Here is a 24692-nt window from a genome sequence, read left to right as displayed (position 1 = left end):
GTTAATGCAATACCTTTTTTGTGTGAAATACTTGATTTTCAGGAAAAATATCAAGGGTGCCAACAATTTCGGCCATGACTGTATATATAGTGCAACACGTGAGTTCCCTCTCTCAGGGGACATATACAGTGCAAATGGTGTAAGGTGTCATCCACTCATACAAAATAGGTGAAAATGACAGTGTATATACTACAAACATATATTAAACTGAAGTCCCAAAAACAGCAACACATATAATAGTGCTCCAACTCCACTCTCATGCAGATGGTGATGTGTGGGTGATCAGTAGGTGATAATCCTCCAGTGGCCAGACTGCCCTCTCACTTCCTTACATAGACCCCAAAGGGTCAGCTCGCTTTGGGGATCAACCGATCTTACAGGGACAGACTCCTCCCAGGCTTCCCTGGCGGGCGGAGTGGCGGGGCCCTGGGCGCCATCTTTGTTGAGGCAGCGCTGGCTGGATGATGTGTCAGGAAGATTAGGAGGGCTGCTCACTTCCTGCTGGTCCCTATTGATTGGTTTCGAAGATGATCCACGGCCTCTTCCTCATCAATGGGTCTGGTGACATCTTCTTAGAGAAACACTGGAAGAGTGTAGTGAGTCGTTCTGTGTGCGACTATTTCTTTGAAGCTCAGGAGAAGGCAGCAGATGTGGAGAATATTCCTCCGGTTATTCCCACCCCTCACCATTACCTTATCAGCATTTACCGAGAAAAACCTTTCTTTGTGGCAGTCATTCAGAATGAGGTGACTCCACTTTTTGTCATAGAGTTTCTTCATCGAGTCGCAGATACATTTCAGATGCTTGCTGGTAGCTGCATGGAGGCTTGAGACGTGTATCAGTACTGAGGGGAAGCCTGGGAGGAGTCTGTCCCTGTAGGATCGGTTGATCCCCAAAGCGAGCTGACCCTTTGGGGTCTATGTATGGAGGTGAGAAGGCAGTCTGGCCACTGGAGGATTATCACCTACTGATCACCCACACATCACCATCTTCATGAGAGTGGAGTTGGAGCACTATTATATGTGTTGCTGTTTATTAGTTATTAGTGTTATTATTATTATTATTATTACATGGAGTTTATATAGCGCCAAAGGGTTTGCTCAGCGCTGTACAATAGAGGGGGGGACAATACATGAAACAGTACAGCATCTACAAACAGCACACGAGGGGTAAGAGGGCCCTACTCTTTCGAGCTTACAGTCTAGGAGGGAGGGGGTAGTGGTACAGGAGGAAGTGGTTGTGGGGGATGGAGTGGTAGGAGGAATGAGGGAGAACAGCAGTTAGGTGAGGGCGGGGTAGGCTTCCCTGAAGAGGTGGGTTTTCAGGGAGCGCCTGAAGGTGAGGAGGGAAGGTGACAGTCTGATGGATTGGGGTAGTGAGTTCCAGAAGATGGGGGAGGACCTGGAGAAGTCTTGCAGACGTGCGTGGGAGCAGGAGACCAGGGGGTAAGATAGAAGGAGGTCCTGTGAAGAGCGAAGGGTATGGGTAGGGTGGTACTTGGGAATCAGGTCGGTGAGGTAGTTAGGGACAGTGTTGTGAATGGCTTTGTAGGTCAGGGTTAGTAGTTTGAATTTGATGCGTTGGGCGATAGGGAGCCAGTGGAGGGAATGACAGAGGGGGGTGGCAGAGGTGGAGCGGCTGGTGAGGTGGATGAGTCTGGCCGCTGAGTTGAGGATGGTCTGAAGCGGGGAGAGCCTGCACTGGGGTAGGCCGGTGAGGAGGGAGTTGCAGTAGTCAAGGCGTGAGATAATCAGGGAGTGTACGAGTAGTTTAGTGGTGTCAGGGGTAAGGAAGGAGTGTATTTTGGCGATGTTGCGGAGGTGGAGCCTGCATGTGTTTGTAAATGATTTGACATGAGGTTGGAAGGAAAGGTTTGAGTCCAGAGTGACACCAAGGACTTTGGCTTGCGGGGCGGGATTGATGGTGGTGGTGTTGGTAGTGATGGATAGGGTGGGGCGCAGGGGAAGACGAGAAGCTCGGTTTTGGAGAGGTTAAGCTTGAGGAAATGGAGCGACATCCAGTCAGAGATGTCGTTTAGGAGGTGAGTGATGCGGGCGGAGATAGTGGGGGTGAGGTGGGGGGTTATTAGTGTCATTTTCACCTATTTTGTGTGAGTGGATGACACCTTACACCATTTGCACTGTATATGTCCCCTGAGAGAGGGAACTCACGTGTTGCACTATATATATATTTTTTATGCATTTTGGATCCCTCTAGTGGGGATCTGAGGGGGATTGATTTGCTGGTGCACATTTATATATTTTATCACTATTATTTGTGATTGTGTTATCACATTTAGTATATTAGCGCTACGCTGTGTTATTCATCATCCTGTTGCTCCGCTTCCCCCCCTTGGCTCGCTCATCAATTACCCCCCTCCACCTCTCATCCTACCGTGGCTCTTTGAAGCTGAGCCGCGCAGGACAAGAGGTGTGACTCCTGTCACCCCCTGTCACTATCTTCTCCCCATTCGGCGAGACCGGAGGTAAGAAGATAGTCTCCTCACAGTGAGGTTCACACCTCTCCGCGGAGAGGTGCGAACCTCCCGCGGGGATGTTCCGGACCGCTGCGTCCGGTTGATGCTGCATGGCCCCAGCATCCACAGCACGGATACATCCAGACAAAGGCCACGCTCTTGAGAGCACGGTCCGTGTCCAGGGGGTGTGCCTCGTTGTCGGGCTACGAGGCACGCCGCCCACAGCCCGCCCCAGTTGCCAGGATGACCGAGGAGTGTACTGCATCCGCTTAAGAAGGCCGATGCCTGGCTCCCCGATCGTCCATTCTGCTGCCAAGCCACAGAGAGGTCTCTGCTGAGGCGAGGCTCTCGTGGTCACTCTGCAATAGCCCCAGAATTAAGGGGGAGAAAAATACACCCGCTGCCACTCTGCAAAAGCCCCAGGATTAGGGGGAGAAATACGCCAGCTGCCCTGCAAAAGCCCCAGGATTAGGGGGAGAAATACACCAGCTATCCCTGCAGTTACCCAGGATTTGGGGGAGAATTGCTACATGCTGACACCCTGCATTAGCCCAAGCTTGGGGAGAATTATTACCCACGGACTACGCTACGCATACTCAGGACTCAGGGCAAGTACTTGCTGTTATACTGCCCTGGATTTGCACCCAGGAGTGCTGGCATACTGCTACTGGAGAGTCAAGCCTGGTCCCTGCTCTCAGGACCCCCTGCTGCGGGCTGAGAAGGGTCGCCCCTGGCTGGTGTCTGCTGTGAACTCAGGCATCTCTGCCGGATCCATGAGTGTACGCTCCCGTTTTATTCTCCTGAACTGTTCCTGTACTCCATCCCCGTTTCCCTGTTTGGATTACAAACTGTTGTAGAGACTCTATCTTTGCCCCTGGGGCCGGACTACAATTATTTTAAGCCCTCTCCTTGCTACTTCCCCATACTGGGTACTACCACACCCCCTGCAGACCCCAGTTGAGTGACTGTCATTTGCTTTAATAAAGCTTTGTGTGTTTTCCATCTGCTTTGTGTGCCTCTTCTTTCTGCATTCCGCCACAATACAGACACCATTCTTTGGAAATTATGGATTTCATCCTTCCTTCCTTCCTGCCAGATTTGCCTCAAGAATCTTCAGTACCAGCTGTGCAGGATTGCCTGGAATTTTGGAGGTCCAATAACCAGCTCCTACAAGAAGCCATTGCTAACTCTCAAGCAAACAATAAAAGGTTTTCTGATAAGAAGAAGAGGGGCAATCTGGATCTAGAACCTGGAGATAAGGTATGGCTATCAACTGCTAACCTAAAATTGGCCTGTTCCTCAAAGAAATTGGGGCCAAGATATATCGGGCCTTTTGCTGTAAAGAAATGCCCGTAGCAAATAGGGAAGAATGGAAATAGTGCAGGGCATACATGACTAGGCCCAGGGTGGTGTAGGGAACGAAAAGGGTTTAAATTGAGCTCCAGGGGGTGGGGAATTGATTGGCATGGCAGATAGGATTGGCAGATGTAGAGTGTAGGAGGGGTCTGTGGCACCTTAGGGTGGGGGGTTCTGTGGAAGGGGCGTCAGTGGAGCTGGACGTGTGCAAGGACCAGAGCTTGAGAGCTTGGACCGGAGCTTCATTTGAGCTGGGTCCTGTATTTTTCCCCCTTCAGACCTGTGCAGCATGGAGGATATCTTGGGTCAGCTGCGGGTGGCGGCAGCTGACAGAGGTACTGACTGGTTGCAGGGACGGGTCTCTGAGCTGTTGGGAGACCCGGGCTTGTCACCAGCTGCAGGGGGGGCGGGTGCGCCCACGTGCCCGGAGGTCTAGGCCTCCGGAGCGCTTCAGTCCGGCCCCACCCCCTGTTGGAGCTCGGCGCCGCAATGGGAGCCCCCCTCGGGACCCTCCGGCCCCGCTGGCAGGGCGCTCACTTGCCTCTGCTAGCGGAGGTGTCGGGAGGAATCCCCCGCGATGGCGGAGCTCGGCGGGTGGGGTTTCGTGAGGTAGCCCCTCCCCCCCGCCCGCACGGCGTGGAGGCAGAAGAGGAAGTGAAGTTACCGGCTCCTCCGCTGACACGGTGTCTGTCAGGGAGGGAGCTCGGCGTGGGAGGCGTTCAGCTGCGGCTGCCGGGCTGTCCCCTGATGCGGCTGGTGGGCCCCCTGGACAGTTGGGAGCTGGGGCTCCAGGAAGACGGAGGAAGAGGAGCAGCGCTGGGCGGAGTGCAGCTGGGAGTGCTGCAGGATGGAGCCCAGGGACGGCGACATGCGTGGTTGGTGCCCAGAGGCGGAGTCGGGAGCGGCACAACCCTGCGGGACCCGTGGCTCCTGGGACCGGGAGGCCATCCGGACGTCGAGCGGTGGACGAGAGGTCGGAGGGCGAGCTGTCGGAACCCGATGCGGGGGCGACGGCTCGCCGCTCTTCATCGGTGGAGCGGGAGCGCGCGGCTGATGGGGCATCTCCTGGGCAGCCTGGTGAGTTACCTGTTCCTGTGTCTGTCTCCCTTTCTTCTGCGTTGCGGGATCTGCTGGGGGGCAGTCAGGCCGCCCCGGTGGGTGCGGCCTCGGCGGCGTTCGTTGGCGGCGTTCCCCTGTCAGGTTTCGGTTGGGGTCTCGGGGAGGTGATTTCCGGTTTGCGGGACTTGTTGCGGCGGCTGAAGTGGGGCGGTGTTGGGACCCCTGGGCCTGCTTCTGCGTGGCTCCCGCTGGCCGGTGGGGAAAGGCTCGCGGTTCCTGGACAGGACAGCGGGGTGGTTGCAGGGTCTGGGGGTCTCTTCTCCACTTAGTTCTGGGACTGGGGTGGTTACCGCGGAGTCTGGTGTTATGGGCTCTGCGGTTCCTTCCGCGATTTTGGGGGAGGGTTCGGGGGTGTCCGGACCTGTCGGCGTGGCGGACTCTGCGAAGGGGGAAGTGTATGTGTGTTTTGAGGGCCCCTTGGGTGCGCATTTGCAGTCGGACGTACGGGAACAAATTTGGAAAGGGGAGTATGTGGACATATTCACGCTCTTGCCTTTGGAGCGTTTTCCCTTCGATGGGTCCCAGGTTGATGACGGTAGGCGGGAGGATGTGGAGCGGCGGCATTTTCGGCTTATCCCCCGTACTTTTGCGAATTGGTTGCAGGCTTTCGCAATCATGGCCAGTGTCATTGGGGAGAAAGCTCCGGAGCATTGCTCGGCGTTGTTCTGTTACCTGGACGCCATTAGTGAGGCTCACAGGGTTTACGGCGGGTCTGTGTGGCTTCGGTATGATGAGCAGTTTAGGCAGCGGAGGGCTGTTCATCCGTCGTTGCGTTGGGACCATAGGGACATTGGCCTCTGGATGCGGCTCATGGCGCCGCCGAGGGCCCCTGGTCTGTTTTTTCAGGGCGGGGCCGGTGGTTCGTTTTCCCCGGGACAATCGGCCGCCAAGCGTAGGGGTTTCTGCTGGCAGTTCCAGGAGGGCACTTGTCGTTTTGGAGGGTCCTGCCGGTTTAGGCACGAGTGTTCCGGGTGTGGTGGATCCCACCCTTTCTCGTGCTGTTTCAGGCGGGGTAGAGGCCCTCCCGGAGAGCATGCGGGTAAGAGGGACGACGCCGGTGAGGGTGGAAAGGATGGGGCCTTTCTTAAATAGATTTCCTGATCGAGCTGCGGCGGTGCTGCTGGCGGCAGGTTTTTCGGAGGGTTTTCGCATCCCCTGTACTTTGACTTTGGTCCCCCCATTAGCTCGGAATTTGCGTTCGGCCTTGCAGCATGCTGAGGTGGTTTCGGCTAAGTTGCGGAAGGAAGTGGGGTTGGGTCGTATGGGTGGTCCGTTTGCGGGTGCTCCGTTCACGGATCTGATAGTTTCTCCCCTGGGGGTTGTGCCTAATAAAGAGCCAAATGCGTTTCGGTTAATTCTCCACCTGTCCTTCCCTAAGCGGGGGTCGGTGAATGACGCTATAGATCCGGAGTCGTGTTCGGTGTCTTACACGTCCTTTGATGCGGCAGTTTTCTGGGTTCGTCGGTATGGGCGCAGTGCACTCATGGCGAAGTCCGACATTGAGTCGGCGTTCCGGCTGTTGCCGGTTCATCCGGACAGTTTTCGCTTTTTGGGTTGCCATTGGCAGGGCGCGTTTTACATTGATAGGTGCTTGCCCATGGGGTGTTCTATCTCTTGTGCATTGTTTGAAAAGTTCAGTTCGTTCGTGGAGTGGGTGGTTCGGGATGTTTCGGGGGTGAATTCGGTCATCCATTATTTGGATGATTTTCTTTGCGTGGGTCCGCCGGCTTCCGGGGTGTGCGCGGTCTTGCTTGCTACGTTGCAGCACGTTGCTGAACGTTTCGGGATTCCTTTGGCGGCTGATAAGACGGAGGGTCCGGCTTCGGTGATGACTTTCTTGGGCATCGTTTTGGATTCCGGCGCAATGGAGTGCCGGCTGCCTGCAGAGAAGCTGTTGGCCCTTCAGGGTGAAATTTGCGCGGTTCAGAGGAAGCAAAAAATTCAGCTGCGGCCCTTGCAGTCATTGTTGGGAAAACTTAATTTCGCTTGTCGGATCCTGCCGATGGGTCGGGTGTTCTGCCGCCGGTTGGCGGCGGCGACGGTGGGAATTGCCTCCCCTTTTCATTTCATTCGGCTGACTCGGGAGCATCGGGAGGATTTGCAGTTGTGGCACACTTTTTTGGATTCTTTCAACGGGCGGGCACTTTGGATGTCTGGCCCGGTTAGTAATTTTGACTTAGAACTGTTCACGGACGCGGCGGCTTCTGCGGGATACGGGGCCTTTTTCGGTCGGTGGAGTGCGGCCTCGTGGCCGGCTTCCTGGCGGGAGGCAGGTTTTCTCAGTAACTTAGCGCTGTTGGAACTTTTTCCAGTGGTATTGGCGGTTGAGGTTTGGGGGGAGAATTTTCGGAATCAAAAGGTGCGTTTTCACTGTGACAATTTGGGGGTGGTTCAGGTCATCAATAGGGTCTCGGCTTCTTCCCGACCGGTGGTGGCCCTGCTTCGCCACTTAGTATTGCGTTGCTTGCAGCTGAATGTTTTTCTCCATGCGGTACATCTCCCTGGGGTTGACAACACCTTAGCTGACGCTGTGTCTCGTTTTCAGTGGGACAAATTCCGAGAGTTGGCGCCAGCGGCGGAGCAACACGGGGTTCCTTGTCCCGACTGGCTGTGGGAGATTGCCTTGGAGTCGTTGCGGGCTGGATCCGGCGGTCGGTGAGTGAGGCGACTTGGTCCGCTTACTCTACGGTCTGGCGGGAGTGGCTGGATCTGTTGCGATTGGCCGCTATTGATCCCTGGGGGCCGGAGGTGCGTGTGCCAGTGTTGTACTTCTTGGCGCGGAGTTTGGAGCGGGGGGTGTCGGCGTCCGCGGTGGATCGCCGACTGGCGGGATTGGCGGTTTTCTTTAAGTTACAAGGGTGTCGGGATTTCACTAAGGATTTTTGGGTTCGACAGGCTCTGCGGGGTTATCGGAGGGCTCATCGTTGTAGGGATTCTCGTCGTCCGGTGTCGTTCGAGTTGTTGGGGTCTTTATTTGAGCATTTGCGGACTGTGTGTTCTTCGGATTTTGAGGTGGGTTTATTTCGGGCTGCCTTTGCGGTGGCCTTTTTTGGGGCGTTGCGGATTGGGGAGCTCGTTAGTCCGTCCAAGTCGGTTCTTGGGGGGTTGTTGGTGGAGGAGGTTGTGTGCTTGGGCGAATGGGTGGAGGTGCTTGTCCGTCGGTCTAAGACGGATCAATTGGGCAGGGGTGCGAAGGTGCGTTTTTTCGCTCTTCCGGGTTCACTGGTGTGCCCGGTTCAGGCGGTTCGGGAATTTTTGTCCCGTCGCCCTGGGGGGCGGGGGTCCTTTTTCAGGCACATTGATGGATCCCCTTTAACGCGTTTTCAATTTGTGGCAGTTTTTCGCCGGTGTTTGACGGCTGCTGGTTTAGATGCGTCTTTGTATGCTTCGTACTCGTTTCGGATCGGGGCTGCTACGGAGGCGGCCAGGTAGGGGCTGTCGGATGATGTGGTGAAGCGCATTGGTAGGTGGGATTCCCAGAGATTTCGCCTGTACGTTCGGCCGCATTTGTTGCGGAATTAGTGGGCGGTCCTGTGTTTTGGTTTGTTTGGGTTGTGGGAGGTAGTTGCTGTTCTGTCCCTGTGCTGTATTGTTCTGGAGGTATTGTTTCTTTTCTTTCAGGTGGAGAGGTGTGCCTGGTGTGGATCCTGGGTCACTCGTATGTGTTTTGGGGGGCCAGACGGGATGATGTTCGGCCCAATGGCAGGCAGCTGGGGTTGGATAGACGGGAGGTTTGTGTCCGCTGGTTAGGTGTGCCGGGCATGTTGTGGAGTCGTGTCGTGCCAGAGGTGCGGCGTTTTGCGCGGCTGGATAGACCACCGGATGTGTTGGTGATTCACGCGGGTGGCAACGATTTGGGGGGTAGGTCCATGCGGGAGCTGGTTCGAGATGTCAAGCTGGATTTTCTTCGGTTGCGGCGGGAGTTTCCGGGGATGGTGGTGGTGTGGTCTGACATGGTCGCCCGCACTTCTTGGCGCTTGGCGCGGTCGGTGGAGCGGCTCAACAAGGCCAGGATTAAGGTCAACCGGGAGGTGGGGCGCTTTTTTAGTCGCAATGGAGGGTTGGTGGTCCGGCATGTGGAGTTGGAGGTGGATACTTGGCGGTATCTTCGCAGTGATGGAGTGCATTTGAATGCGGTGGGCACGGATTTGTGGTCCCTGGAGCTGCAGGACGGCATACTATGGGCGGTTCGTTTGTGGCGTGGCACGCATGGGTAAGGGCTTACCCAGCGTGCTGTGGCGGTTGTTGGTCTTTGGAGGCGGTTCTCATCTTGGAAGGTAAAACAATGGTGTGGGACCCCATCCGTGGTATGGGGGGCCCGGTGGATATTCCCAGTTAACCAAGGTTTAGCTGGAAGGTGGTGGTGCTGCACTGCGGACGGTATGGTTGTCTCCGAGCTGGTTGGTTGCGGCTGGAGGCCTAGTGTATAGGGTTGTCCGCATGTGCATTTTGGATCGTTTGTGGGTGCCTTTGAAGAACAACAACAATTCTTTGGTTTCCGTTAAGGAACGGTTGATGTATGTTAAAATGTGAAGTTGTTAATAAAAGGCCATGTTGGCCATTTACTCCAAATGGTGTCATGTTTTTTGTAAAGTTTAGTTGGTTAAGGGGGTGTGGAGTGGTATTGATAGGTAATGGTGGAAGTAGGAGTGGACAAGCCTATCTATGGTGCATTAGTCAAGAAATGCCCGTAGCGAATAGGGAAGAATGGAAATAGCGCAGGGCATACATGACTAGGCCCAGAGTGGTGTAGGGAACGGAAAGGGTTAAATTTAGCTCCAGGGGGTGGGGAATTGATTGGGGAATTATAGTATTGGCAGATGTGGAGTGTAGGAGGGGTCTGTGGTACCTTAGGGTGGGGGGTTCTGCAGAAGGGGCGTCAGTGGAGCTGGACGTGGCAAGGACCAGAGCTTCCCTCCCGCCCTCCCTGTTTGTTTGGGTATAGGGTCTCGTCCGGGGGCAGGTGAGCAAAAAAAAAAAAAAATGGACACCAGTTGGAAAGGTGGGTTTTTCCGTTGGTTCGTGGGCGGTTGTTGGTCTTTGGAGGCGGTTCTCATCTTGGAAGGTAAAACAATGGTGTGGGACCCCATCCGTGGTATGGGGGGCCCGGTGGATATTCCCAGTTAACCAAGGTTTAACTGAAAGGTGGTGGTGCTGCACTGCGGACAGTATGGTTGTCTCCGAGCTGGTTGGTTGCGGCTGGAGGCCTAGTGTATAGGGTTGTCCGCAGGTGCATTTTGGATCGTTTGTGGGTGCCTTTGAAGACCAACAACAATTCTTTGGTTTCCGTTAAGGAACGGTTGATGTATGTTAAAATGTGAAGTTGTTAATAAAAGGCCATGTTGGCCATTTACTCCAAAATGGTGTCATGTTTTTTGTAAAGTTTAGTTGGTTAAGGGGGTGTGGGGGGGGTATGGATAGGTAATGGTGGAAGTAGGAGTGGACAAGCCTATCTATGGTGCATTAGTCATGTACTCTTTGTGTTCACTATTTATGGAGAGAGGTGTGAGCGGGGAGTCTCCCCTTAGGAGAGGAAGGTGTGGGATCTTCCCATTGATATTTGTAGAGGAGGAAAGTGAAAGAAGATGAGGAGTATATAAGAGGGGAGCCAGGACTGGAGGAGGCAGACACAACGCAGAGACTGTGGGGAAATATGAGCTAGGGCTACTGATTCAGGTTACCATTTTGTATTCATTATGCTTGCATTGTGATAAGAGTTAGAGTGATGCTTTAAGTAGATGAAATTATGATGTCTTATGTAAATGATATAAGAAATGTCAGTATTATTTTCAAGCTTATATGGAAAATTTTAATATGTGTCTGTATGTAACAGGTACAACCGCAAAATGTAACAGGAAGAACGCTAGACCGCAGGTGTCTGCAAAACATCGTAGAAAACATAGATAGATGCTCAGATAAGAGATCTGGGGACACAGCCAAAAAAAGGCAGAATGTACTGACTGAGGTTTAACAGTTTAGTGAAAGGCGAACCTTGTCTAGTATCTGGGTAAAAGTAAAAGGTACGCTTTGCTATTGGATAATTTGGGTTTGTCATACTATTGGATAATTTGGGTTTGTCTTACTATTGGATAATTTGGGTTTGTCTTACTATTGGATAATTTGGGTTTGTGGTTTTTACCTTTATAAATTGTAATGTACGTAATAAACTTTGCAATCTTCCTGTACCCTACTTGAGTGTTGGTTACTTTGATTGCCCGATCGATCGAGCCCGTGCCACACCCAGACGCTGCGCGGCACAAAGAAAATATAAGAAATAAGAATATAAGGATTCCAGGAAAGGGGGAATACCTTACAGAGACCATGGCTGGTGCTCCAGAGACAGGTAGGACTACATGTTGGTATAATCAGGGGGCATTGTGGGGGAATCATGGGAGATTCATGGCCGGTGAAGACACCTCCAGACTATATACAACATAACAGAACAGACTCTTTATTAGTCACATTGTTGGAGGAAAGACGGCTTCTCTCTATATTTGGGTGCAATGTGAGAATTGTAACATTTTATATCCCGGATAATGAGAGGTTGTGATGTTGGTGTCCAGTGAGTCCGCGGTTCTGATTGATTGACCTGTTTATTGATTCCATTTATTCAGTAACATTGATACAAATCATTCATTCATTGAAACATCTTCCAGTAGATTTGACTTACAGAATTCTTCATTTGTATTATTATTGCTCGCTTCGTAACTTTATTGTTTTAAAAATTTTACATTACAAACTCCTACATATTTATTCAGGAAGCGGGGATAGAATGCTCCCTTCTCCTCTCTCCTCCTCTCTCCCCCTCTCCTCCTCCTCTCTCCTCTCCTCCCTTCTCCTTTCCTTAGCTCCTCTTCTCTCCTCCCTTCCCCTCTCCTCAGCTCGTCTCCTCCCCTCCCTTCTCCTCTCCTCCTCTCTCCCCCTCTCCTCCTCCTCTCTCCTCTCCTCCCTTCCCCTCTCCTCAGCTCTTCTCCTCTCCTCTCCTCTCCTCCCTTCCCCTCTACTCTGCTCCCTTCCCTTCCCCTTTCCTCTCCCCCCTTCCCTTCCCGTCTCCTCACCTCTCCTCTCCTTTCCTCACCTCCCCTCTCCTCCTCTTCCCTCTCCTATTCTCTCCTCCCTTCCCCTCTCCTCTCCTCCCCTCCCTTCCACTCTTCTCTCCTCTCTTCTCTTCTCTCTTCTCCTCTCTTCTTCTCTTCTCTCCCCTCTTCCCCTCTCTTCTCCTGTCCTCCCCGCCCCTCTCCTCTCTCCTCCCCTCTCCTCTCTCCTCCCCTCTCCTCCCCCACTTCCCTTTTTTTTCTTTGTTCTTTTCCTTTCCCCTCCTTTCCTTTTTTTCTCCCTTTATTTTTCTTTTACTTTCCTTTCTTTTTTCTTTTCTTTTCTTTCCTTTTCCATTTTCATTTTCATTTTCCTTTTCTTTTGCTTTATTTCCTTTTCCATTTTCTTTTCTTTTTTTCCCCCTTTTTTTCCTTTTCTTTCCTTCTCCCTTTTCTTCTCCTTTCTCTTTTTTTATTTTCTTTCCTTTCCCCTTTTCTCCCTTTCTTTCATTTTTCCTTTTTTTTCTTTCTTTTTCCCTTCTGTTTTCTCTTCCTTTCTTTCCTTATCCCTTTTCCTTTCTTCCTTTTCTTTTTCTTTCTTTCCTTTCCTCTTCTTTTTTCTTTTCTTCACTTTTGTTTTCCTTACTTTTTAATTTTCCTTTATTTCCTTTTCTTTCCTTTTTCAATTTCTTTTCCTATCCTTTTTTTTTCTCTTTCCTTTTCCTTCATTTCCTTTTTCTTCTCCTTTCTCTTTTTCTTTTCTTTCCTTTCCCCCTTTTCCCCTTTCTTTCCTTTTTCCTTTTTCCGTTTTTTCTTTTCCTTTCTTTCTTTTTCCCTTCTGCTTTCTTTTCTTTTCTTTCCTTTCCTTTCCCCCTTTTCCCCTTTCTTTCCTTTTTCCTTTCTTTCTTTTTCCATTCTGCTTTCTTTTCTTCTCTTTTCTTTTCCTTTCCTGTTCTCTTTTCCGTTTCTTTTCCTTTCTTTCCTTTTCTCTTCCTTACTGAACCACAGGCTGGTAGTTTAGCCCCTCGCCTGCCGGTCACTGTCACCCCCTTCCTGCCCAGGCCAATTTTCAGCTTTCAGCGCTGTCGCACTTTTAATGACAATTGCGCCATCATGCAACACTGTACCCAAATTACATTTTTATCATTTTTTTCACACAAATAGAACTTTCTTTTGATGGTAGTTAAACACCACTGGGGGGTTTTATTTTTTGCTGCATTATAAATGAAGACTTTTACAAACGGGTAATATATCTCCTTCACTGATGGGCATTGATAGGCAGCACTGATAGGCAGTGATGAGGAGGCACTGATAGGCATTGATGAGGAGGCACTGATGGACACTTATGGGCACTGATAGGTAGCAATGATGGCCACTGATAGGCAGCAATGATGGGCACTGATAGGCAGTGATGAGGAGGCACTGATGGACACTTATGGGCACTGATAGGTAGCAATGATGGCCACTGATAGGCAGCAATGATGGCCACTGATAGGCAGCAATGATGGCCACTGATTGGCAGCAATGATGGCCACTGATTGGCAGCAATGATGGGCACTGATGGGCAGCACTGCTGAGCACAGATTGGCAGCACTGATGGGCAGCACTGTTGGGCACTTTTGTGGCTGTACTGATAATCAGTATTTTTAGCGGGATACCCCAAGGTTTAGTGTTTTTAGTGATATACCCCAGGGATCAGTGTTATTAGTGGAATACCACAAGGTTCAGTGTTGTTAGAGGGGTACCCGAAGGATCAGTGTTATCAGTGGGGTACCCCAAGGATCAGTGTTCTTAGTGGTGTACAGTTGCAAGAAAAAGTATGTAATGCAGGGTATGCAGGGGACAGGAGTATGTAATGCACTTAATGCAACAATCAGGAGTATGTAACATACAGAATGCTGTACTTAGTGCCAGGTTTAGGAGTACATGACACTCAGAGAGCAGGGTTCAAGTGTATGTAATGCACGGAATGCAAGTATCAGGAGTATGTAACGTAAAGAGTGCTGTAGTCAGTGCCAGGTTTAGGAATACATGATACTCAGAGAGCAGGGTTCAGGAGTATGTAATGCAGGGAATGCAGGGGACAGGAGTGTGTAATGCACAGAATGCAGGGGACAGGAGTATGTAATGCACAGAATGCAGGGGACAGGAGTGTGCAAAGCATAGTAGGAGTCAGGAGTACAAAACAAAAGAGTATAGGAGTGTAATGCACAGTGTTGGGGTCAGGAGAGTGTAAAATACACCCCCCCCCGAAAACAAATTCAACACTAATATGCACACTTACCCCTTCCAGTGCAATCTTTGCTCCCCAAAATGTCCCACCTCCCAGCACAAATTCTCTTCCTCCCTCCCAAAACAAATCCTATCCCACCCTCCAAACCCCACAAGCACAATCCCCCATTCCACATCTCGACACACATCTTCTTCCCATCCCCCCAAGTTATTTTCAAATACATTTGCCCCCAGAACAACCCCCCCCCCATTACCGTTCCCAGAACAAATCCCCCTCCAACCCCTCCTCCCAGCACAAATTCTTTTTCCTTTTAGCACAAATACCCCACCCCAAATTCCCCTTCCAGCACAAATCAGCATAAATTGTCCACTTCATCCTGCCCCCTCCCCAAATCACACCTCTCAACATAAAATACCTAAATCTACCCCCCAAATTATTCCTCTCAGCATAAACCCTCTTACTCCCCCCATCATCACTCCTCTCAGCATAATGACACTGAACCTTGGGGTACACCACAAATAACACTGAACCTTGAAGTACAGTTGCAAGAAAAAGTTTGTGAACCCCTTGGGATTACGTGGAGTTTTGCATGAATTGGGCATAAAATGTGCTCTGAACGTCATCTAAGTCACAACAATAGAAGAACACAGTCTGCTGAACATAATACTACACAAACATTAGATGTTGCCATGGTTTAATTGCACATAACATGTAAACATTCACAGTGCAGGGAGGAAAAAGTATGTGAACCTTTGGACTTAATAACTGGTTGACCCTCCTTTGGCAGCAATAACCTCAACCAAACGTTTCCTGTAGTTGCAGATCAGACCTGCACAACGATCTGGAGTCATTTTGGACCACTCCTCTTCACAAAACTGTTTCAGTGTAGCAATATTCTTGGGATGTCTGGTGTGAATCGCTCTCTTAAGGTCATGCCACAGCATTTCAATGGGGTTGAGGTCAGGACTCTGACTTGGCCACTCCAGAAGGTGTATTCTGTGCTGTTGCAGCCATTGTATTGTTGAATTACTTGTATGCTTTGGGTCATTGTCCCATGGCAACATCTAATGTTTGTGTAGTATTATGTTCAGCAGACTGTGTTCTTCTATTGTGACTTAGATGACGTTCAGAGCACATTTTATGCCCAATTCATGCAAAACTCCACGTAATCCCAAGGGGTTCACATACTTTTTCTTGCAACTGTATGCTTCAAGGTTCAGTATTATTAGTGGTGTACCCCAAGGTTCAGTGTCATTATGCTGAGAGGAGTGATGATGGGGGGAGTAAGAGGGTTTATGCTGAGAGGAATAATTTGGGGGGTAGATTTAGGGATTTTATGTTGAGAGGTGTGATTTGGGGAGGGGGCAGGATGGAGTGGACAATTTATGCTGATTTGTGCTGGAAGGGGAATTTGGGGTGGGGTATTTGTGCTAAAAGGAAAAAGAATTTGTGCTGGGAGGAGGGGTTGGAGGGGGATTTGTTCTGGGAACGGTAATGGGGGGGGGGATTTGTTCTGGGGGCAAATGTATTTGAAAATAACTTGGGGGGGATGGGAAGAAGATGTGTGTCGAGATGTGGAATGGGGGATTGTGCTTGGGGGGTTTGGAGGGGGGGATAGGATTTGTTTTGGGAGGGAGGAAGAGAATTTGTGCTGGGAGGTGGGACATTTTGGGGAGCAAAGATTGCACTGGAAGGGGTAAGTGTGCATATTAGTGTTGAATTTGTTTTCGGGGGGGGGGTGTATTTTACACTCTCCTGACCCCAACACTGTGCATTACACTCCTATACTCTTTTTTTTTTGTACTCCTGACTCCTACTATGCTTTGCACACTCCTGTCCCCTGCATTCTGTGCATTACATACACTTGAACCCTGCTCTCTGAGTATCATGTATTCCTAAACCTGGCACTGACTACAGCACTCTTTACGTTACATACTCCTGATTGTTGCATTCTGTGCATTACATATTCCTATCCCCTGCATTACATACTCCTGAACCCTGCATTCCCTGCATTACATACTCCTGTCCCTTGCATTACATACTCCTGTCCCCTGCATTCCCTGCATTCCATACTCCTGAACCCTGCATTCCCTGCATTCCATACTCCTGAACCCTGCTCTCTGAGTGTCATGCACTCCTAAACCTGGCACTAACTACAGCACTCTGTACGTTACATACTCCTGATCCTTGAACACATTACATTACACACCCTGGACCCCTGCACTCTGTGGTATGTATTCCTAACCCTGACTCTCACCCTGTGCGCTGTATACTCCTGACCCCTGCACCCTGAGAGACTCCTGTACTATATACACTATATTGTACATTACATACTTCTCTCCAAAGTCTTCATTGTCTCAACAGTTTCCGGTTGCTAAGCAGTTCCTGACTGTTAATGAAGTTCCTCCTTAGGATAGCCTCAGCCTTCAGTGTGTTCAGAGCCATATGTACTGGAAGGTTTTTTAAGTGATTTTTCTGAGGTTTATATGTGTCTGTGAGACCCTCTCTTTCGGCACAGAGATCAAAGCATATTTTGTAGGTACAAGGAAGACCGGATTTTGTTTAACCATGCCCCTTAGTCCACTCCCACTCTTAGGTTTGGCCACACCCACTATTTGCCACTGTATGCTTAGCCCACAACAGGTCACCATCTCCATAAAGTGTCCCTCATTCTCAAGTTGTAAAGTTGGGAGGTATGCAATACTGATCCATCTCTCGTTATTCCCATAGCTGGAACCCTGTCGGAGTTTCTCTCTGTTAGGAATGGACTTGCCAGTAATGGTGGGACTCACCTGCCTTGTGGGCTGCAGTACCAGGGCTGGCCAGCGGGTGCTCCCAGCAATCAGAGACTCAACCCTGCAGTCAGCCAAACACCTGAAACTGCTTATGCAGGTGTATTTAAGTGATGGCCAGACCTGCAGTCTTTGCCTTGGTGTGTGTGTTTTTCCTGGGCCCTGTATCTTGTAATCCTGCATTCTTGTTCCTGTTCCTGTGTTCCTGCTAGTACGTTTCCTTGTTGCCAAACTCTGCCTGTTCTGATTATGCTGACCCTCTCCTGCTCTGACCCCGGCTCGTTCCTGACCATCCCTCTGCCTGACCCTATGTACCACGCTGCCCGCTACCTGCTGAACCTGGCTTGTGACCCCGACCATTCTCCGCTTGCTCCCCCTGTACCTACCTGCCCGATTGTTATTGACCCGGCCTGCCTGACGACGCTTGCATTGTATGTACTGTTATCTGTGGGTGGTTGGTTGGGTTCGTTTGCACTGTGTTATGTTTTAGTATTGCACTGCGTTTATGTTTGTATTGTTAGTGTTAATAAATTATATTGTTTATAACATATCTGAAGTCTGCGTTTCCCTGCGTCAGTCACACACCTCTGGTCATACCCTGGAGCCCTGACACTCTCTTACTTTGCTTTAGCTGGTAAAGACCTGGGAGCAGGTAGCAGCCAACCAATCTCTACCATCAGGAGCTCTGAAGAAGCCTGCCTACTCCTTAGACTCCACTCCTGGGTGATCCCAGCCATGGTCAGGATAAGCTTCCTCCAGTTGTAGTTGGCAGATCCCTGATAGCTTGCTTGGTCCTGCCAACCACATCCGGAAAAAGCCTACCCTGACTACAACTGCGTTCACTGAGGAGCGAAGTGTAACACAGCGTTTCCCAACCCCTTTTTAGGTTGCAGCACACTATACACTCTTGAGACACCCCAATCTAAAATGTAAAAAAAAATACAATTTTCTTATCAATGGGAAACCTGAGCCTGGGATGATGTACACAACCACCTCAATGATGTTAACTTCACATTAGAAGCCCACCATCACATCAGAGGTCCCCCTCCCATCACATCAGAGTCCCCCCTTCACTTAAGATGTCCCCATCATATCAGAATCCCCCCTATTCATCAGAGCCCCCACTTTGCGTGAAGACCCCTCAACACATCAGAGTTTTTCCAAAACAGACCCCTCTTGACAGAGTCCTCTCCACACATCAGAGTTCCCCCAGTCACACAGTTGCCCCATCACAGAGCCCCACAATCATGCATCCCCCAATCACAGAGCTCCCAATTACACATCTCCCCCATCACAGGCCCTTCCAAGTACACAGTCTCCTCTTCACCTCTGAGCCCGACCTTATGGCTTCAGCAGCACGGCGGAGTGCAGGAGGCAGAGCAGGTTTGGAGATGGAAGGCTTCCATCTTCTCCTGCATTTTGGGTTTGGCCCTGCTTACTGCCTGCCCTGGATCAGCATCATGCTTTGCCATGGTGCAGGCCAGGCGGTCCAGCCACCAACACCATAACAATGAATGACACATCTTTGGTTGTTATGATGCTGGCGGCTGGCCTGACAACACCATAGCAAATCATGATGCTGATCCAGAGCAAACTGGGTTTTCTCCAGAACTCCTGATGGTGGAGATGGGTTGGCATTGATAAATGTTGCTTGAACAAGAATTGCTGATCTGAGCACAGCTTAAATAGAGTCACTAGGCTGGGCGAAGAATGGTCCTATATCATATAGCAGGTTACATTTGGTGGCACCTAAATCTGTCAGAATCAGGTGACATCAGTCCACCAGTCAATGGGACCACAAATGACAGTTCAAATTTGCTCCTGACACAGAAAATATTGAGTATGGCAGCACAAAGACTTCCCAGGCACAGCGTGCAATCTCTACCGCCCGGAGCTCAGCCACTGAGGCTTCAGAGGGAGAGACTGTGCACTGCAGTATATTATGCTGAGGACATGCCTTTATTAAAGTAGGGGGGCATGTAGTACGGGGATAATTTATTCCCTAGTTCCCTAGCTGTGGGCCCCTCCTTTATGGGATGTGACCTGTTGTTCCTGCCCCTCTAGCAGAACCCCTATACAGTTAGGTCCATTTAGTATATATTTGGACACAGACAAAATTTTTGTTTTTTCAGGTATTTACCAAAACATATTCAAGCTCTAGTTCCCTATTGGATATGGGTGAAAGTGTGTACTCTCAGGTTTAATTTGAGGGTATGTACATCCAAATTGGAGGAAGGGTTTAGGAATTACAGCTCTTAAGAGTAGCCATCCCCCCTTTTTCAAGGTCTTATACCCAAGTGTAACATGCCTAGCCACCACGCCAGGGCAGGCGTGAACTGAGCACAGCAAACAGGTACTTGCAGTTGGCGGACAGGCAGAGTAGTTCGATGACAGTCCAGGTCAAAAGGCGGGCAGATTTCAGAGAATAGTCTATATCCGATCTGAGTCATCAGTGAAGGAATCCAGACAGCAGAGCAGGACAGACAAACAGGGAGATTGACCACGTGTAACCAGCACTATCACAAGCATGAGACTGCAGGCTTGGCTGGCTTAAATCAGGTTTGGTCTCCACCTAGACATTGGCCACATCAATCACCTTGCAGGTGGATGGACAACCAAGGAGAATGCATCATACCCAAAACCAAGATGCTGGAATGAGACCAGCAGCTGACATGAACAGGAGCTCCTGACATTGGGCTTCTCTAGCTATGGGCCTTGAGATACCAGACTTCCAGTACTGACCTAAGGGGAACAAGGAATCAACATGATACCAGGAGATATCTGTTTACATTACTAAAATCAGAAGTGCCTTTATTTCCTTTCCAATGTTTGGAAATTGTACTCTTTATTGCCACATAAAAGAAGATAGACTTTGTTTCTAGATACTTTAGAGTGATGTTATTCAAAGTGAATGCCTGACTGCCTCAGTGGAAATGTGCAAGGTGGGCCAGTACACAGTTAAGCCACAGGTGGCTGGGCTCGTGTAACTCATGATACACTACAAGGGTACATGGTCAGGTCAAGAGAAGTGGTGATCAGGGGAAGAGGTCACCTTCCTAGCAGTGTAGTGACAAAAGTAGACCCCTATACCCCTCTGTGGAACACACATCAAGGGACCTGGGTCCCAAGTGTTTGGCTGGACCATCGAAGTCCTGACCTGGAACCATGAAAGAAATGCAAAGACAAGACACATGAGTACTCCCAACGATTTATGGAATGGTGCTACTATCCATAAGTGGTTGGGATAATGTAGCAGAGAGCATCTAGTCCACCATCTGCATACATGTCAGCAGACAGTTTAGGTCTCCATGGGCAGTGAGGCAGTTTTGGACTGAAGCAGTAGGCCCATTGACAGCCTTGTGCTTCTGTAGGCCATTTAGCAGAGCAACAACTATATGGGACAGCTAAGAACCTGACTAAATGTGTTTTAAACTAGTGTGGAGCCATTTTGGTTCATTTTAGCCAACCTCCCCATAACCTGTTTGGTTGTACCCTTGTATAATCATACAATATTCATGTAACACCTTCCTTGATAGCTAGGGGGAGCTAGATCCTAATTGTTAGGCAGAGGCTGAGTAGCAGCCTGGTGCAACCGTCAGTGCCAGGTCAAACTGCAGACAAGCATCTCTGGAATTCCTCCCCATTCTGGAACTTTGGAGTAAGGTCTGGAAGCAGTGGGTGGATCGGAGAAATGGCTGGCTTGTACTCTTAGGGGATCCTGGCCAATCCCCAACAGCAGGCTTGGCAAGGGGCCAGGAGAACCTTAAGTGTAGCTGAGACTGCTCAGTAGCAGGAATGTTTGGGTAGAAGAGAGAGAGATGTGAGAGGCTGGAGGTAGGAGCCTGTGAGGGGGCCCAGATGGATAGGGGCTCACCTGCAGGCAGAGGACCTTTGAAGGGTGAAAACTTGAAACTTCACCCGGCCCCTGAGAGAAGACCACCTGTGTGGCAGGGAAAGAGCACGCAGCTAGAAGGCCTGGTAGCATCCACCAACCACCGGCAGCACAGGGCAAGGACCAAGTGAGTAAACCTGCACCTCCTGGGCCAGTAAGGTGAAAGGAGCACTCTAGTAGGAAAATAGATTTGCTATCTTACCCAGGACTGTTTTACATTGTAGTGGCAGACACTGGATCCCCTGACCAGGGATTCACCCAGTACAGCTGGATGGGGAGAGGAGTCATCTGGAGTCTGGGGTGGTACTACAGGAGATGCCAGCTAGCTCTTTAGAAGGGACATTTTGCTGTAGAGACTTGTACATAGTTGTTAAGGAGTCCGTCCTCAGTTGCAATTCCCTTGGGCATCCCGTACACCACATACCCCATCCAAGTTATAAATCCACTAATACAACTTCAAAACAAAGCTCAAGGACTAGTTGCTGTCTCCTGATGCAAGTCTGAATGTAAAATGTATGTTGCCTGGCTGTGCAGGACTATAGGTGGACTGAAATCTATTGCAACTCCCAAGGGGGTAGTGCTACATTCATAATATATGTTTGGTGACTTGCTTTAGTGACCATATAAAGATATCATCAATAACTGCTTGTGTGTTGATTTCATAGGTACTGAAATCTCCATTTCTACGGTGGTAAAAAAAGGTAAAAGATTTTTATTTCGGAAACTAAACGAGTACTTGGGGAGCAGCATAGACAAGGCTGGTCCACTGGCCATTCACAAAATTTCACTGGATTGTACTAACAGTCAAAACTCATGGGAATTCGGAAAGCCAAGGAATGATAAGCAAAACAAAGTGATCATGATGGTTGGTGAAACCGGATCTGGTAAGACAACCCTGATTAACACTATGGTCAACTTCATCTTTGGTGTGGAGTGGAAGGATGATCACCGGATCCAGTTACTTGAAGAAAGTAGTAAGAAGAGTCAAGCTCACAGCCAAACATCGAGTGTCACTACCTACCAGATCAACCACGAAGATAACTTCCGAATCCCGTACTCCATAACCATCATTGACACTCCAGGGTTTGGAGACACCAGAGGGATAAACTACGATGAGAAAATAATGCGGAAGATACGAGAATTTTTTCAAACATGCAAATTCACAAAAATTGATGCCATTTGTTTTGTCGTTCAGTCATCTTTGACGCGATTAACTCCAACACAGGAGTACATCTATGACAACGTTTTATCCATTTTTGGGAATGACATCAAAGAGAATATAGTCTTCCTCATTACCTTTGCTGATGTCCAGAAACCAAATGTTCTCTCAGCAATTGTTGAGGCTGATGTTCCCTGTGCGAAATCTGAGGATGGACAACCTGTGTACTTTAAGGTCAATAACTCCATGCTGTATAAAAATAACCGCCCTGATGAGGAGGATGAGGATGAAGAAGTCTACTTGACTCATGAAATACAATGGAAGATGGGAATGAAAAGCCTTGATAAATTTCTTTTACACTTTTTGCCTGGAATAGCCAGTAAAGATTTAAGCTTAACAAAGGAAGTTTTGGCAGAAAGAAACACTTTGGAGATAACTTTGGATGGACTTGTCCAAAAAATTAAGGAGGTGACCGGGAAACAGCATGAACTGGAGCAAACAGAGCGAGCTTTGAGTGAAAACAAGGCAGAGATTGAAAACAATAAGAATTTTAAGTTTGAAGTCATAAGAGTCGTAAACAAAAAGATAAAATCCACAGAACGCTCAAACAATTGTAACACGTGCAACTCCACATGCCACCAAGACTGCAACGTGAATTTTAATCCCCTGGTTTATTTTTGTGAAGTTTTTAGTTGGGGGGGAACTTGCAGTGTGTGTGGACATCAGTCTAGTGTGCACTTTTCAGAAAATTCTCACTGGATAACTACTAATGAAGTCCACATGAAAACTTATACCGAAGTAAAAGCAAAATATGAAGACGCGGAGAAGAAGGCGATGACTCTAGAAGATGTTCTCAAAAAATTGAAGGATGACATTGAGAAGGCAAAGGATGAGGCACTGAAACTTATTCAGGAGGTTGCCAGGATCCTTAATCGTCTCCAGGAGATCGCCTTAAAACCCAACCCGATGTCTGCTGTAGATTACCTCCAGCTACTCATCCAAAGAGAGCAGCGGGAAGGAAAGATTGGATTCAAGGAGAGAATTAAACTGCTGGAAGAAAACATTGGAAGATTTAAACTTATCGGTAATATTCAGTCTCAGGGAGACGATGCCAGCTTTAAGAACCTATTGTCACAAATGAGCATAGCTTCTGACACTGAATAACATAATGCCGGTGTAAATCTGGAAGGTCCCGATTATCGATCTGTTGGGTTACGCTGTTCTCCATCTGCCTCCCTGTTAGCATGTTGTGTACACATGAAAATACACTATAGCAACAAAATTCTCATATATTCTCATATCTCATATATTCTCATATCTCATATATTCTCATATCTCATATATTCTCATATCTCATATATTCTCACATATTATACTGCTTGTAGTAAGTCTGTGTTGGTGTCAGATGAAATTCTTATGTTTAATCTAACATTCTCTCTTGTGAAGATGGCTATGATGTAATTGTCTTATCTCCCATCCCCTGTATCTGTGTATGTTCCTGTTTCCAATAAAAATTGAGAAGGTCTAAGCCAGGGGTGTCCAAACTTTTTTCAAAGAGGGCCAGATTGGATGAAGTGAACATGGTGGAGGTCCGAACATTTTTCCAAACATTCTTTGAACCATTACAATTAAATGCAAATAAATTATTTTATGCCAAGTTAATTGCAAACGACATACTTTTCATTTCATAACATTAAGATCAACTGACAGCTGAGTTTTCACAATGTATTGAAAATAAAATTTAAAAAAAACTTACCTGCACTAATGTAAAGGGTGAAAAAGGTAGCTGGAGCTGAAGTCTCTGCTCGGCAGCCGGGAGGGGAAGAGAAACACACTTCCCGCTGGAAGCCCGGCCCTGACGTCACCGCCCTCTGTTGCTCCCAGCGCGGCGCAGTCACGCATGCGCACTGCTCTCAAGCAGAAGACTGTCTGCCACAGAAGGGAGGGCCGTGCGACAGCCGCATTTACACAGACCAGGGAGAACACGCCGCAGTCAGGCATGCGCACTGCCCTCTGCTCTCAAGCAGAAGACTGTCTGCCATAGAAGGGAGGGCCGTGGGAGGGCCACATTACACAGAGCAGGGAGGGCTGTTGGAGGGCCGTATTAAACCGACCCCCGGGCCGTAAATGGCCCGCGGGCCGGACTTTGGACATGCCTGGTCTAAGCAAACTGTCCTTCAGCATCTGAGGTAAGAAGACATCTGCAACAGCTTTCCAACAGACAGTTAGTAACATCCCATCTCCACGCACCACTCTTCCATTTGATCTCTGAACTCTGGGTGCGGGTTCAAGAAGCCCGTCCTTGCTTATCATCAAAGGAAAAATAAAAGGATAACAATTACATTCCAAACTGTGCTCCTCAAGGTTACTTTATTAAATCATCCATACTAGATATACAGTCATAGTGTGTGACGGGAGTTACTTTGGGTGGGGGGCCCATGGAACCCAGCTCACTTTGGAGAGGTGGGGAGACCCCTGTCTCCGCTCCCCATATCCCTATTATTTGTAAGTCACCCTCTGCCTGTTTGGGGTACAGGGTTATCTGTCCTAATGTGTGGGGATTGTTGATTGTTTAATGTCATGTGGTTGCATCCCATTGTTCTATTGTGTGTCTGGCTTGGGAGCAGGGGA

At 49.2% G+C, this 24692-nt stretch overlaps 1 protein-coding gene and 1 pseudogene across 1 annotated transcript; both read left to right on the top strand.

Moving 5' to 3' along the window:
- Positions 1-6815: 6815 nt before the first annotated feature.
- Positions 6816-9385, top strand: LOC149451436 (uncharacterized; annotated as a pseudogene).
- A 1457-nt stretch (positions 9386-10842) lies between these two features.
- Positions 10843-23589, top strand: LOC149451435 (uncharacterized). The gene is made up of 2 exons (XM_089690684.1): positions 10843-11294; positions 21568-23589. Exons 1-2 carry the CDS (start codon positions 11273-11275, stop codon positions 23223-23225), a joined length of 1680 nt encoding a protein of 559 aa, XP_089546810.1. The 5' UTR covers positions 10843-11272; the 3' UTR covers positions 23226-23589.
- Positions 23590-24692: the final 1103 nt, after the last annotated feature.

Source organism: Staurois parvus, unplaced genomic scaffold (assembly GCF_062004578.1).
Source record: "Staurois parvus isolate SC_StPar_1 unplaced genomic scaffold, SC_StPar_1.0 ptg000539l, whole genome shotgun sequence".
Classification (NCBI taxonomy): Eukaryota; Metazoa; Chordata; class Amphibia; order Anura; family Ranidae; genus Staurois; species Staurois parvus.
This window is presented reverse-complemented; position numbering and strand designations above follow the sequence as displayed.